We start from the raw sequence: 15,927 nt of genomic DNA, 5'->3' as shown, positions 1-15,927 counted from the left end.
CCCTGCGCCTCTGCCGTCAAAATCCCGCAGACCTCCCTGTAGATCGCAGAGCGGTAGTTTCGGCTGCGCTGCCTGATCTGCCGCTTTGCAGGAGGTGACTGCCAGGTCTGCGTTGGAACCATGGTGCGTTGGATTCCAAGCCTGGGCAGGGTTGGGGCAAGAGGTCCGCTAACTGGACAATGACGAGCCGCATCTCCTGCCGTCCTTAGAGCTGTCGGGGGTCACGGGGCGTGGAAACTATAGCAGTCGGGAGGGTTCGGGCAGTGATTCAGCATCTCCGGCCTGGCGGGGAGAAGGGCTGTCGGGAGTCAGTGCGGCCTTTCTCCTGGGTTTGTTTCACTTTCTGCTGGGCCTCAGACACTACCTTCTCCGTGACTTAGCCGAATTCGCCCCTCAAGTTCCTTCAGTGGAGTAGATTCCGAGCAGTACTGAATGGCCCCTCGTGCTCTACGTCAGGGGAGTGAGAGGAGATAATAGGGACTTGACTTGGAGGCCTCCCTGTACTGCCAGTGTGAACTTGACACAGGGTTTGGGTTCCTGTACCGCATGCATTTACCTGCTGGGTCTATTTCATTTTTCTCTCCATTAGAACTCGATCAGAAAAGGCCCTCTTCAATCACTTTTTCCAGTCACCTAGTTTTACAGATGAGTAAACCAAGGCTGAGAAAAGTGATATTATCAGGATTACAACATAGATCTCAGGGCTTCCGGTACTCAACCTTCTCACCCCCATGACTATTTTCCCAAGTAGTGTTCTGCCATTTAATGCCGCCGTTAAAGCAGTAATGGTTCTGTCGCTGTAGGTATGAGTCCACTTCTGACTTCCTAAGGACTTTTTTGTATTTATTCATTCAATATGATTGCCTGTACTTAAAAGTCACTATTATAAGTGTAGTGAGTGTTCAAAGATAAATCAGACATGCCCCTAATCACAATATAAGGAAGTAAGGGACATGTAGGTAAAGAACTGGTGGGAGTATGTATTGGGAGAATTACGGAAGAAAAAAAAAGGAGAACCCTCAAGAGATAGACATTTGAGCTAATTTTTAAAAAAGAAATGCTTTTGACTCTATTAGGGTATGGTATAAGGGAAGAACATAAGCAAAGATAGGAAAGTCAACACATGAACTTAAGCAATTGTCTGAACCCAAAAGGATGCTATGGGTGTTGGTAGGACTGGAAGTTAGGTCCCATCTAGATCTGATTCCTCCTCCCCCACTAGCTTATGGTATATGTAGAATTGGCTTACAGCTGAGTACATGCAGTAGTAATCTTACAGTGAGGTTGTATTAATAGCATTGTGTTAATGTTTAAATGGAAACATCAGAAAACCTTTTTAATGGTAGAGCTAGTTAAGAGTTGGGATTTGTGATGTTCTTATATTAACAGGCCCTTTTTCTTTTACTTTTAGTTTCGCAACCAGTATGACAATGATGTCACTGTTTGGAGTCCTCAGGTAAAATATTTTATACAATTTCTGTGAAGTGGATTTTGGTGGCTACAGTATGTTTTGAACATTATGAGATTGTAGGCTGGGAGAAAATGGAATAGAATCATTTTAGACATTCCTGGAACCTAAATTTATCATTAAATTTCCTGGTTTAAAAAAACATCATTTGAGATTTAACTGTGCTCATCTGAGATTTTGGAATTCTTAATTTTAAATTTATAAAAGGGTCCTGTAAGATGACTACGATTTTTTTGTTTAGGGCCGGATTCATCAAATTGAATATGCAATGGAAGCTGTCAAACAAGGTTCAGCCACAGTTGGTCTAAAATCAAAAACCCATGCAGTGTTGGTTGCATTGAAGGTAATTAAAGCAATGAGTTTGTCTTCCTCCTTTAGAAAACAACTATCAAACATAAGTGTCACTGTATAGATAATATAATTGCAAACTTGTTTTTTTATCTCTTCTAATGTCTGTATTTAGAGAGCACAGTCAGAGCTTGCAGCTCATCAGAAAAAAATTCTCCATGTCGACAACCATATTGGTATCTCAATTGCAGGACTTACTGCTGATGCTAGACTGTTGTGGTGAGTATGATCATGAAAAACAAAAGGCAGATCCCTTTTGACTTATAATTGATTTAATTTCTGGAAAAGATTTAGGTAAGATATATTAGGAAGTTCTCTTGCAGAGTGTATATAAATTAAGATTGTGAATACCTTAGTGGATTTGGGCTCAATTACTAATAGTCCATTTCTTCATCCCTGGAATAGTAACAAATAGAATTAAGCATATTAACACTTTGGAGAAATCACTGAATAATGTGATACTTGTTAACTCAGTATATATTGTTTGAGATGATGTTATGTCTAAGAAGAGCTTGACAACTTTTTTCTGGTTTCTAAGAAACAGCTAAACTACCCTTGCTTTCTTTAATACACCAGAATTTATCAGACATTTATTTTTTGCAAAGCTTAATTCTGGATACTGTAGGGTATACAAAGGTGAATCAGACATAGCTCTTGCCTTTTAGGAACTGGAAATCTAGTAGTGTGTCCATAAAACAAGGTAGAAAGTGGAGAGTAATAGATTTCTGTGGGACCCCAGAGGAGATCAAAATTATTTCTAGTTGAGAGACATTGTGTAAATGAAGAGCTGGGGCTTTGAAATCACACAGATTCAGTTTATTTCCCACCTTTACCACTTAGTATCTGAGCTTGGGCTAGTTATTTAACCTCTCAATTTTTTTAGTGTCTTTTTCAAGGTTATTGTTAAATAGCCTAACATGTAGACCACTTAACAGTGCCTTCAGGTGATATGTGAGTGTGTGTATGGGATATGGCAGGTAATAAGCCAAAACTAATGTGTGTAAGTTTGACTTATTTAGGGAAGAAAGAGTATAACCATTAAGGGAAAATAGTAATGCTAATGTTTAAGATTTTCAAGTTATCCAGCAAACTCCTACTCTCTTAGGTCAAGCTGTATAGTGACAGTGTTATTGGTTTCTGTTAGCTCTTGAAAATGTGCATTATGTTGCATTGTCAAGCCTTTTACTTAATCCAGTCTGTCAAAAATACTGTCATGTCCACATGTAATCAATATAAAAACTATTGAACTGTTTTACACTGTTTTTTATATTAAGGCTTTGAAATTTCTTGTGTATTTTGAACTTATGATACATTTCACTTTAGACTAGCCACTTTTTAAGTGCTCAGTGGTCACATGTGATTAGTACCTGTCACGTTGGGGCAATGTCGTTTTAGACAGCCTTGGGAAGTGGACTTAAAAGTGCTGAACAGCTTGGTTCCTGTGGTCAACATTTAATCATTAGATATGACATATAAATAAATTGGACAAAGCAATGCAGAAGGAAGGGCGGGTATCTGTTGTTCACGCTCTCGGCTTTAAGAGGCATGAATTTCATTTTCCCTAAATGTTAGACTTGCTTGAGTCTTGTCAGGTTTGACAGTCCTGAGTCCAGTATTTCCCCTAGAGTTCTGCTTATGGATAGAAGTAGCATTGACAAGAACATGAAACAGTGTCCTAGTATGGATTCTGTTTCTTGAAATTGCTCTGTTGAGGAAATTTTAGTCAGCTTTCAAGAACAAAATTAGTAATTACACTTTGTGCTGGCTTGAGACCTAGAATTTAAGACAGTCTTGTTCATAGTTGGAAGGATAAGGGAAGAAAGAATGCTCTTTTTTTTTTTTCCTCAGCTTTCTATTCTATAATGCTCTGAGACAAAGGTTTTTTAAATTTATATTTTACGGTGTTTTTTCTTTTAATCTCACATGACCTCCGCAGACCCCCAGTGTTTGTTACAAAACGCATCCTTCCATGTCTTTCTGGTTCCCGAATGTAATCCGTGTAAATGTTTGGAAGAAAGCAGAAAAATCAAACTACTTTATTCAGATTTGAATAGCTCTGTGATTTAAAATTACTAATTTTTCTTGTTTCTTTTTTAGTAATTTTATGCGCCAGGAGTGTTTGGATTCCAGATTTGTATTTGACAGACCTCTTCCTGTGTCTCGTCTTGTAGCTCTAATTGGAAGCAGTATCCTTTTTATGTTACAATTTTGGAAATGAACTTTAAAGGATTTTGATACTCCTTATGTTACTTATTAGGAATATGATAATATATACATAGGTTAGATTGTAGAAAAAGTTTAGTTACTTTTCAACACCAGAATGTTTAAAATTTAGGAGAGTTATGGGAACTTTTACCATGGAAGAATGGGTTCTAAAATAAGGAATTTATTTGCTCTTTCATCAGGCCTTATAAACAATTGATACTTCGCAGACATAGAAAAGTTCAATTTCCAGGAAAACTAACCAAGCATCACTTTTAGAGGAAATTTAAAGATTTTATTGGTGGTTCTAGATATCCTAAAAAATCCTCAGCTGCTCATATCCAAAACAAGTGAGGTTCTCTTCATGGCAGGAAAACATTTTGTTAGGACTAATTCTTGGGTTTGGTGGACAGTTGAACATTTTTTAACACTAGACCAAAGAAAAATTGCTCTGTTTTCACCTTCTTCCTGTGGTTGATTATGCAGCAATTAAGAAATCAAAGCTGTTTGTTAGTAATGTTTAATTTGAAAATAAACATAGTACTTTATTCCTTGTTAGAACAGGCTCTTTAACTAGTTTAAGAGACCCAGATTCCAACGCAAAGATATGGCCGAAGACCATATGGTGTGGGGCTGCTTATTGCTGGTTATGATGTAAGTTCATAGATTATTTTTATATTTTAATTATTTTTTAACATTGACTAGAAATTGTCTAATTTTTAGTTTAACCAAAATCAAGAATTATGTGTACTCTTTTCATATTTATAGGATATGGGTCCTCATATTTTCCAAACCTGCCCATCTGCTAACTATTTTGACTGTAGAGCGATGTCCATTGGAGCCCGTTCTCAGTCAGCTCGTACTTACTTGGAGAGACACATGTCTGAATTTATGGAGTGTAAGTGATTTTTTTTTGCCCTTTCCAATCTTTATATAGTGAATTAACATAGTATCCTAAATTAAGAAAACTACCAGTCTTGCAGAAAGAGTTTTTTAAAAAATTAAGGCCATGAAGGCCCTGGCCAGGTAGCTCAGTTGGTTAGAGCATCGTCCCAGTGTGCCAAGGTTGTGGGGGTTTGATCCTCAGTGAGGGCACATACAAGAATCAATGGATGGGTCCATAAATACGTAGAACAACAAATGGACATCTCTCTCTCCCCTATCCACCCTTTCTTCACCCCCACCCCACCCTCACCTCCTTTTCTCTCCCTCTCAAAAAAGAAAATAAGCCCATAAAGTGTTTATTATTTCTGTTACACATGCTAACTTTTACCCTATTTCTAAGTACCATAGTAGCTTCATTCACCAGTAGGACTTTTTTAAGTACAAATATGTATCCCTGACCTTGAAGACTCCTGTCAGTTGGTCTGAAGAGTGCCCAGACAGAATTGAGAAATACTGTACTAGCTACCAATTTAAGCCCTGTTGACACCTTTTAGTTTTCTATGATTCTGTTTTTTTTTCTTTCTGTTCTTTTTTCTAATATATTTTATTGATTATGCTATTACAATTTTCCCATTACCCTCCCTTTATTCCCCTCTACCCTGCACACACACCCACCCACATCCCCCCCCTGTAGTTCATGTCCATGTATCATAAGCTCTTTAGCTTCTACATTTCCCATACTATTCTTCCCATCCCCCTGTTTTCTACCTACCATCTATGCTACTTATTCTCTGTACCTTTTCCCCCCTCTCCTGCTATTAACCCTCCATGTGATCTCCATTTCTGTGGTTCTGATCCTGTTCTAGTTGTTTGCTTCTTTTGTTTTAGGTGTGGTGGTTAATAATTGTGAGTTTGCTGTCATTTTACTGTACATGTTTTTGATCTTCTTTTCCTTAGATAAGTCCCTTTAACATATCATAAAATAAGGGCTTGGTGATGATGAACTCCTTTAACTTAACCTTACCTGGGAAGCACTTTATCTGCCCTTCCATTCTAAATGAAAGCTTTGCTGGGTAGAGCAATCTTGGATGTAGGTCCTTGCCTTTCATGACTTGGGATACTTCTTTCCAGCCCCTTCTTGCCTGTAAGGTCTCTTTTGAGAAATCAGCTGACAGTCTGATGGGAACTACTTTGTAGGTGACTGTCTCCTTATCTCTTGCTGCTTCTAGGATTCTCTCTTTCATTTTAATCTTGGCTAATGTAATTATGGTGTGCCTTGGTGTGTTCCTCCTTGGGTCCAACTTCTTTGGGACTCTCTGAGTTTCCTGGACTTCCTGGAAGTCTATTTATTTTGCCAGAATGGGGAAGTTCTCCTTTATTATTTGTTCAAATAGGTTTTCCACTTGTTGCTCTTCCTCTTCTCCTTCTGGTACCCTTATAATTCGGATGTTGGAATGTTTAAAGATGTCCTGGAGGTTCCTAAGCCTCTCCTCATTTTTTTGAATTCTTATTTCTTCATTCTTTTCTGATTGTATGTTTTTTTCTTCCTTTTGGTCCACTCCATTGATGTGAGACCCAGCTTTCATTCCATCATTATTGGTTCCCTGTGTGTTTTTCTTCATTTTACTTATCGTAGCCTTCATTTTTTTTCATCTAATTTGCGACCAAATTCAACCAATTCTGTGAGCATCCTGATCACCAGTGCTTTCATCTGTGCATCTGATAGGTTGGCTATCTCTTGGTTGCTTAAAAGTATTGGCTCTGGGGCTTTGATTTGTTCTTCTGTTTCAGCCATTTTGGGGAGGGGGTCTGGTTGTGCCTGTTATGTAGTGAGGGGAGCAGCCTTAGGTGTTCACCACGGTGGGACACCCCAGTCACTGGGTTGTGATGCTGTATGTGAGGGCGGGGTCCAAGAGGGAACAATGGCGCTTGTTCCACTCTCTGTCAGACCTCGGTCCCTTCCGCCATCTCCCCCGAGCAAACTGGGTGCCTCTGGTGCCAATTCCCACGTGGGTAGGCTTGTGCACCCTGTGGGACTTTTCAACGATATCTCCTGTGAGGCTGGGAGTCTCTCCCTGCGCCTCAACCCCTACAGGTGTTTTCAATCAGTGCCCCAAGGCTCTGTTTCCCAATGCTGGGATCCTGGGTTGCACACAGTGCCTTACTTCACAATCGCTGCCTCACTGGGTCTGCTGGTTGCCACCCCTCAGCCAGGGTCTGCCAGCTGCCGCTTGTGCGCCCAGGGTCCACACATTGTCGTCTTGTGCGCCCTGGATGCCTTATGCGCCTGGTCTTAACACTCTCTGCTCTCTGCACCATGACCTGTGCCTGGCTGCCCGACTCCGCCCCTCCTACCAGTCTGGATGAATGGGTCTATTTTAACTCCTTGTTGTCCAACTTCCATATAGTTCAGTTTTCTGTCAGTTCTGGTTGTTATTCTGTTTCTAAATTGTTGTTGTCCCTATCTTGGTTGTGCGAGGAGGCACAGTGTGTCTATCTACGCCTCCGTCTTGGCCGGAAGTCTCTATGATTCTGTTCTTATCTTTTAGCCACGCAGACATTTCTGCTTTTAGTAGTCCATTAACAAGTAAAAAATCAATGTAGTTGTGGGAAAGAAAAGTAAAAGATTTAAAATATGATGATAGAGCAGGTTTTTAAGTGCTTTGTTTATGCAAGGGTCTTAGATTTTAACACATGCACTTTAAGTCACTTACTGAGGTGATCATGTCGGGTATTTTTCCCCCTTTCATTCTGTTGTGGTATATTGCATTCATTGACTTTGGAGTTTGGGGTTTTTGTTTGTTTCTTTTTTAAGATTTTATTTACTTATTTTTAGAGAGAGGAGAAATGAGAGAGTTAAAAAGAGAGTAAAAAACATCAATCAGTTCTCTTTCTCATACTCCCAACCAGGGACCTAGCCCACAATCCAGGCATGTGTCTTGACCAAGAATCAAACCAGCACCCTTTTAGTTTGCAGGATAATGCCTAACCCACTGAGTTACACCGGTCAGAATGTTAAACCATCTTGCTTTCCTGGGATTCTGTTCGCTGGTATTTTGAGGTTTTTGTGTGTGTCTATAAATCAAATTGATCTATGGTTTTTTATTTTCTTGTGATATCTCTGTCTAGCTTTGGTGTCAGGATAATATTGGCCACATAGAAAGAGTTGGAGACTCCTTTCATAAAGAGCAAAGACAGTATCTAGCATTTCACAGAATACATTCTACAAAACTTTGAGCTTTATCATTTGTGAATCAAGATTTTGATTTAACTTACCATAAGGAAAAGTCAAATTTAGTAACAAAAGCCTTGTGTCCTCTTATTAAGTAAAATAATAATTAGTAATGTTATTATATTAGAAGATTATAGGGCTAAACATTTAACTTTTGACTGTTTTATTGTGATATATTTAGTATGTGACTAAAACAATGATTTCAGGGTAGACCCAACAAATAAAAGAAGCCTAACATGAAAATGGAATTAAGAAATAATTGTGAATTTATTATATAGGCAATTTGAATGAATTGGTTAAGCATGGTCTGCGTGCTTTAAGGGAGACACTTCCTGCGGAACAGGACCTAACTACAAAGGTAAACATCAGTAAATATCTTGTTTTCCAATTGTAGATATTAACATTACAGTTTAATCATTTATTGTGTAAATGTAAGTAATAGAGGAATATATACTAATAGATACACTAACAATTCTGTAATTTGGGAGATGGTTACTTTGGCTCATTCTTTCTCTTTAAGCTACTCACTAAGTGATGTGATTTTAAATTTATTTTTTGAACTTTTTTTTTATATAAAGCCAGTAGATGAAATGTTCCTTACTTTTCAGCAGTAGGAGTATCTTCATATTTTTAATTTAGTTTACAAGTACGTGTATGTTTTAAGCACCTCCCACATGCAAGCACTAAGCATTAACAATATAGTAAACACAGTAAACATCTTGGTTGTAATGGTACATATATCTAAGTGGGGGGAGATAGATGATATACCTGTAAGTAAATTATATAGTATACTAGGAGGTGACCAATGCTATAGAAACAATAAAACAGGTAGGAGGAGAAAGAATGACCAGTTGGGTATAGGAAGGTGGTATGGTGGGTATAATTTAAAATAGGGGACAAGGATGGCTTTACCCAGAATGAGCAATTTGAGGAAAAGATCTAAATGAGATGAGTGAGTGAGCCATGCAAATGTCTAGAAGAGGCTTATTTCAGGGAACACAAGTGCAAGAGCCTTGGGTCCAGAATGTTTGTAGTGTTCAAGACAAGGGGGCTAGTCATGTTGGAGTCAGTGATCAAGAAAAAAAGGAAGCTAGAGAAGTAATGGAGGCCATATTGTGTATGTCCTATAAATCATTGTAGGTACTTTGGATTTTACTCTGAGTGGGTTGTTAAGAGTTTGAGCAGAGGAAATCTGATTTGACTTAGGGTTGTTTTTTTTTAAGATTTTATTTTTTTATTTCTAGGGAGAGGTTAAGGGAGGGAGAAAGAAAGGGAGAGAAATATCAATGTGCGGTTGCCTTTTGCATGCCCCAATTGGGTACCTGGCCCACAACCCGGGCATTTGCCCTGTTAATCAAACCAGTGACCCTTTGGTTCGCTGGCTGGCACTTAATCCATGGAGCCACACCAGCCAGGGCTGACTTAAGTTTTAAAAGAGTTACCTGGCTGCCATTTTGAGAACAGATTGTATTGGGCACATGGGTGGACATAGTTTTAAGACTGTTAAAATAATTCGGGTGAGAAATTATGGTGGATTACAGCCAAGTCATAGAGTGGGATATGATGAAAAGGGGTTCAATTTTGGGTATGTTTTGAAATTAGAGCTAAAGAAACGCTGGCTGGTATGATTCAGATGTCCCATAAACCAAAAGGTTGCTGGTTCGATTCCTAGTCAGGGCACATGCCTGGGTTGCAGGTTTGGTCCCCTGCTGGGGCTCATGCCAGAGGCAAGCGATAGATGTTTCCCTCTCTTTTTTCCTCCCTTTTCCTTTCTCTTTCAAAAAACAAAAAAACATAAACAACAACAAAAAAACCCCACAAACGTAAAAAATAAAATTAGCACCAAAGAAGTTTCGCTGACAATTTGGTTGTGGAGGTATGAGGGGAATGCCTTCAAGGTTTTTAGCCCTATAAAAGACATTTATGATTTACTGAGCTGAATACGACAGTGGGAGGGGTCGGTTTTGGGGTAGAGGTTGTGGAAGAAAATCAGGCAGTTACTTTAATTTGAAATTTGAAATGCCTGTTTGTCCATTTGATGACACAAAGTACACAGTTACCAGATAAGCACCCCCTGGAGTTTGGTAGAGAATGAGAATGGTCAAGTCTAGAGTTACAAATTTTGGGGTCTTCATATAGAAATAGCTTTTAGAGACTGGATTGGATGAGATTGCTAAAAGAATTGGTTAGACAAGAGGTTTGAAAACCCGGCCAAGGGCGCTCTAACCTTTAGAGATTGGGAAGTGAGTAGCTATTAGCCAAAAGGACTGAGGAAGATGGCCAGGGAGGTAAGAGGAAAACTTGGGAAATGAGGCATTCTTAAAAATAAATGAAGAAACTATTTCAAGGAGGAGGAAATAAAAAATTGCTAGTAGATCAAGGAAGATGTGGGTTGAAAATTGACCATTAGATTAGCAATGATATCACTGGGGACTTAGGTAACAACCTTAATGGAATGGTGAGGCAAAAGCCTGATTGGAATGGAATCTCAGAAGAGAATGGGAGAAGAGGAATTGGTGGATGGATCTTCGAAAGATATTTTCTGTTGTCGGTCCAGAGAAATTGGGTGGCAATTGGAAGAGTAAAAAAGAGGGGGTTGTTGTTTTGGGTTTTTAAGATGGGAAGTATACAGCATGTCTGTTCCATGAAAATAATCCAGTATAAAGGAACATATATGTAGGAAAAAATATGAGAAAAACTGCTGGACCAACTTCCTTCAACAGTAGACAGGTGGAAAGGTAGGCCTTTGTCAAGAAATTGGAAGATTCATTCACAGTAACAGGAAGGGAGAAAATGTAAGGACACAGATACGGGAAAGAGTGGATACTGTGGGAATTTGTGAATGTTCTCTTCTTAATTTGCTTTTATTTTCTCAGTGAAATAGCAAGGTTTCCAGCTATAAGGAGAATGGGGAATATTAGAGGTGTCCAAGAAAACAGAATATTGAATAATCTAGGGACCTCTATAGTACAATGCAGGAACTGCTAAGGGCCTCCTTGAGGTTAATGACCAATCAGCATATTATAAATCCATTTTGTTACAGTGGTTGCATAATAACTCTCTAATATGTACATGAAGACTTTATAGCCTATATAATATTTTCTAAACAAATTTTCCTGTTATCAAAGTACTAGTTTTGAAAAATTAGGAAAGTACATTAAATATTAAAAATATGTTTAAAATACCTATAATGCCATCACTCCAAGATGAGTATCTTTTAAAACTTGCATATAGCCCTGGCTGCTGTGGCTTAGTGGACTGCACGTTGGCCTGTGAACCAAAGGGTTGCTGGTTCAATTCCCAGTCAAGGTACATACTTGGGTTCCTGGCCAGCTCCCCAGTAGGGGGTGCACAAGAAGCAACCACACAATAATGTTTTTTCCCTTTCTTTCTCTCTCCCTTCCTCTCTCTCTAAAAATAAATAAATAAAATCTTTAATAAAATAAAAGTTGGATATGCAGTTGCCTACTGACATTTACAGTTCAGAAAAGTTTGCTCAGGTATCTGGCTTCCTAATTTCATTTTTTTTTTTTTTAACTTCAACAAAGGCTTCTTCTTCTTTTTTTTTTTTTTTTTTAAGATTTTATTTATTTATTTTTAGAGAGGGAAGGGAGGAAGACAGAGAGAGAGAGAGAGAAACATCAATGTGCGGCTGCTGGGGGCCATGGCCTGCAACCCAGGAATGTACCCTGGCTGGGAATCGAACCTGGGACACTTTGGTTCCCAGCCCGCGCTCAATCCACTGAGCTATGCCAGCCAGGGCTCTAATTTCATATTTTTACTGAAACATTGAAAATGGCCTAACCCTGACCAGCTAGCTCAGTTAGTTAGAGCATTGTCCCAATAGACCAAGGTTGGGAGTTCAGTCTGTGGTCAGGGCATATACAAGAAACAAATGATGATTGCATAAATGGGTAGAACAACAAATCAGTGTTTCTCTCTCCCCTTCTTCTCTCTCTAAAGTCAGTAAGTAAAATAAAAAAGAAAATGGCCTATATATCCTTATGCCTAAAATTTTCACTAAAATTTTAATTTTACAGGAGCTATTTGCACTGGTTAGCAAGCTCCCACCAAATTCAGCTCTTTAGAACCCCAAACTTAGGTTCTTTGTTTGGTAGGAAACATTATGTCTTAACTTACACAAGAAACAAATTTGATTTTTCTTAGGAGTTAGGCTCACTTCCTAATAAGTGGTTTTCTCCTTCATACTTGTATGTAGCACATTCCCATTACGAGCCAATTTGCAAATTTTCTAGATGACATAGACCTTGGGGGTTACTTATGATTATCAAAAGTGAGTGTTTAAATCTGCAGATTATAAGGGCTTACTAGTTAGGTCTTATTCAAGTGCTATGTAAATTTTTATTCATTTTTCCCCCAACATTTTATCATAAGCATTTTTCAACCAAAATTCTCTTGATTTTTTTATTTTTACCTTTTTCCCATCCTCAGAATGTTTCCATTGGAATTGTTGGTAAAGACTTGGAGTTTACGATTTATGATGATGATGATGTGTCTCCATTCCTGGAAGGTCTTGAAGAAAGGCCACAGAGAAAGGCACAGGTATATATAACTAATCATAACACAAGAGGCTTTAGTTCTATGGTAAACTGCCATTCCTACCACAACTTTGTAAATCTACCATTTTGTCTTTAATTATTGAGATAAGTTTATAATTCAAATAGCAGTAGGAAAATTAAGCTGGGTAAAGTGAAATACTGAAAGGACAATGATCTCCATAAACACAAAAGGGGTCGATTAGTCATGTGCAGGGGTTGGCAAAAGAAGGTTTACAGTTGGTGATACAAATAAATGATGCAATAAATAATACAGGAATAAACTTATTTTGCATACTCACAACTGTAAACTTATGTCATCTTTACCACACTTTCTAGATATCTTACAAGGACAAGTAGAAGACTGGGACCTCTGCTAGGCTGGGCCTCTTTCTGTGTCGTCTTCATGTTCCTCTCTCACAAGGGTTTCTGTAGCAGGGCAGCAGCTCTGAGCTGTAAAAGTTCAAAAGCTCAAAAGTGAAAGCTGCCAGGTACTCTTAAGGCTAAGGTCCAGGACTAGCAGAACGTCACTTTGGCATATCGCATTGGCTAAAGCAAATCATAGGGCCAGCCAGGAGTCTATAGTAGTGAGACTGAGAGAAGTTCCCTGGGAACCAGCTTTGGAAACTAAGTTGGCTTTTCACAAACATTGAGAAAGGATCAAGAAGTGTTGGTGAATCTCAGGTTACATATTGGGCTTTAAATTGGATTTTTACAATACATATTTGCTACTTATTGATGCTTATTTGATAGCTGTGTGATGCAAAATAAAGTGTTCTCTACAGAAATTTCTTCTACAGAATGAATTTCTTTACAATTTGAAAGGATGTTGTTGGTATTTGGAGAAGCAAGATTTGCATTAAACTGCTGTTGGTAAGAACCAGCACTGTTGAGAAGTGGCAGTATTGACTGGAGTGCCACACAGCTAGTTTGTTTGATCATATTTTTGCTGTGTGTATTAGTGCCGAAAGGAAAAGGATATCTAAAATGTGAGTGCTAGTAGTGGTAATGAAAAGAAGGCCTTCTATTGAGCAAGACAAAGTATGAGAAAATGCTAGAATTGTTTAATGATGCTTAGATTTTCAGAACTGTAAATTATATTTATTTCTTTAAAACCCTTTGCTTAGAAATTTTAACGGGATAATGAACTAAAATTGAGTCTTTAAAATATATGTAACCCCTTTTTCTCATAGATTTCTTTATAATGTAATATCGCACATTTTCTTTTTTCTTCCTCTCTTAAGCCTGCTCAGCCAGCTGATGAACCTGCAGAAAAGGCTGATGAACCAATGGAGCATTAAGTGATAATCCCCTGGTCTATATGTGTATTATCAAATGTGTAAGAATGCAGGAACATGACCTGATGACAATATTCTATACTTCGAACCAAAAGATGCAGTGGTAGAATGGTATGTTTTAGGAATCAGTCCAACTGTGAGTTTTTCCCAAGCAACTTCACTGAAACCACATAACGGGATGCATTTTTCTTTGAGAGGGTCTATATAATCATTTTCTAGAAAGTATAGTTATCTGTACTAATGTTTTTTATATGAAAAACATAGTGTCTTTGTGGTTTTAAAGACAACTGTGAAATAAAATTGTTTCATCTGCTGGTGTGTATTGAGTTTTCATTTATTTTTCAAGTAGCTTCAACTATATAAATAGTAGTCTGAGATTACAACTGCTCGCTTGCCATGTTTGTCAGATAAATTGCCTTATTTTTAGTGGTGGGGAAAAATAATACCTCTTATTGTTCAGGCCTTACACTAATTTCCCAATGTATGGACTGGCTGCATGAGAATTCATGGAGATTGGGTTCAGAATACTTTGTCTCAGTGTAGGGAACTTCTGCAAAAATAACAGGAAATTTTAATTCAAAACCATCATTTCCACTTATCCTGCCCAGCCACACTCTGGCATAATCTTTAGGCTGCCTCCCCTTATTCCTGTGAGCTGTGGACCAACATACAGCAAGACAATTTTTATCTTAGACCATGAAAGGGAAATTAGAGGAAATCTGATTTCAAAATCAAAACGAATCCAAAATGTTGCTACTAAGAAGCCTAGAGGAATTATGTTTTTAAGATTCATATCTTTCTGGAGAGGAGCAGTTCCCTTAGAGCAGGGATGTCAAACTCATTTTCACCAGGGCTACATCAGCCTCACAGTTGCCTTCAGAGGGACAGAATAATTTTAGGGCTATATAAATGTAACTACTCCTTAACTGTTAAGGAGTTGAAATTATATTTGGCCCTTTGAAGGCAACCACAAGGCTGATGTGGCCTCTGGTTAAAATGAATTTGACACCCCTTCCTTAGAGACAGGGAACTTGGATTTTAAGAACGAATTTTACTAGTTAGCTGCTGTTTGCTTTGGGCGAGCTACTTAGCTCTATTTTTAGGAAATATCTTTAAGGTTAAATTGGAGAATTTGTGTGGAAACACCTTGTATACCCCAAGATGCACAAAATGTTAGTTTAACTTTTTTCCAGGTTGCCAAAAATTGTTAATAGGTTTAGACCTCTCTGTGACTAAAGGGGAGAGTGGTTAACAGAACCTCTGGCAACCTTGTTGAAAGTCCTCTGACTCAATACAGGAATGTATGAGATGCCCATATCCACTCTGGAGAAGCCTGAAGAGTCTGTCATTGGAGCTTGGGATGAGGCCACAAGTATTGTACCGTGTGGCCATTTAACCAACAATGGAGTTGCATCAAGCACAGGTGACTTTCACAAACATACTGGATGAGAGGGAGTCCTCCCACTTGCCTGCAGACTCAGTGGGTGTGTAATCTGGTGAAGGAGCATAAGTGGGAAATTTCATAAACTGCTCTGTCCTCGGGCAGGTCTCTTTCCCTGTGCCTTTCCCAGCATGAGCCTCTGTCTTTGCAAAGTGATTCTGTTGAAAGATTGTACATCATTTTTGTACACTGTTCCCTACATGTAAACCAGTTACTTGGTTGGCACTCAGTTGGGAAAAAAAAAAAGAAAAAACTGATCTGTATTGTACTTTGGGGGCAATTTTAGAAATTTTTTTCAACGTGATTTTAGTCTTATATACTGACTTTAGAAATTAAAATTTTCCTCACACCAGTAAGATTCATTCCCACTATACAGAGTTCATTGTGATGCCTTTTCCATGTTATTTTGTCTAGTTATATTGTTATTCCATTTAGTCTGTTAATTATAAACAAAATTCCTTGTCTTTTCACAGAAACTATCACTTTGATATAAACAT

At 38.4% G+C, this 15,927-nt stretch overlaps 1 protein-coding gene across 1 annotated transcript; it reads left to right on the top strand.

The window, feature by feature from the left end:
* Positions 1–22: 22 nt before the first annotated feature.
* PSMA1 (proteasome 20S subunit alpha 1) lies at positions 23–14,308 on the top strand. Its single transcript, XM_028516592.2, has 10 exons — positions 23–123; positions 1,412–1,456; positions 1,710–1,811; positions 1,932–2,035; positions 3,914–4,002; positions 4,602–4,672; positions 4,787–4,916; positions 8,414–8,493; positions 12,588–12,698; positions 13,936–14,308. Exons 1-10 carry the CDS (start codon positions 121–123, stop codon positions 13,990–13,992), a joined length of 792 nt encoding a protein of 263 aa, XP_028372393.1. The 5' UTR covers positions 23–120; the 3' UTR covers positions 13,993–14,308.
* The last annotated feature ends 1,619 nt before the right edge of the window (positions 14,309–15,927 follow it).

This window comes from Phyllostomus discolor, chromosome 6, assembly GCF_004126475.2.
Source record: "Phyllostomus discolor isolate MPI-MPIP mPhyDis1 chromosome 6, mPhyDis1.pri.v3, whole genome shotgun sequence".
Lineage (NCBI taxonomy): Eukaryota > Metazoa > Chordata > Mammalia > Chiroptera > Phyllostomidae > Phyllostomus > Phyllostomus discolor.
The sequence above is the reverse complement of the archived record's forward strand: the minus strand, read 5'-3'. Positions and strand labels throughout refer to the sequence as shown.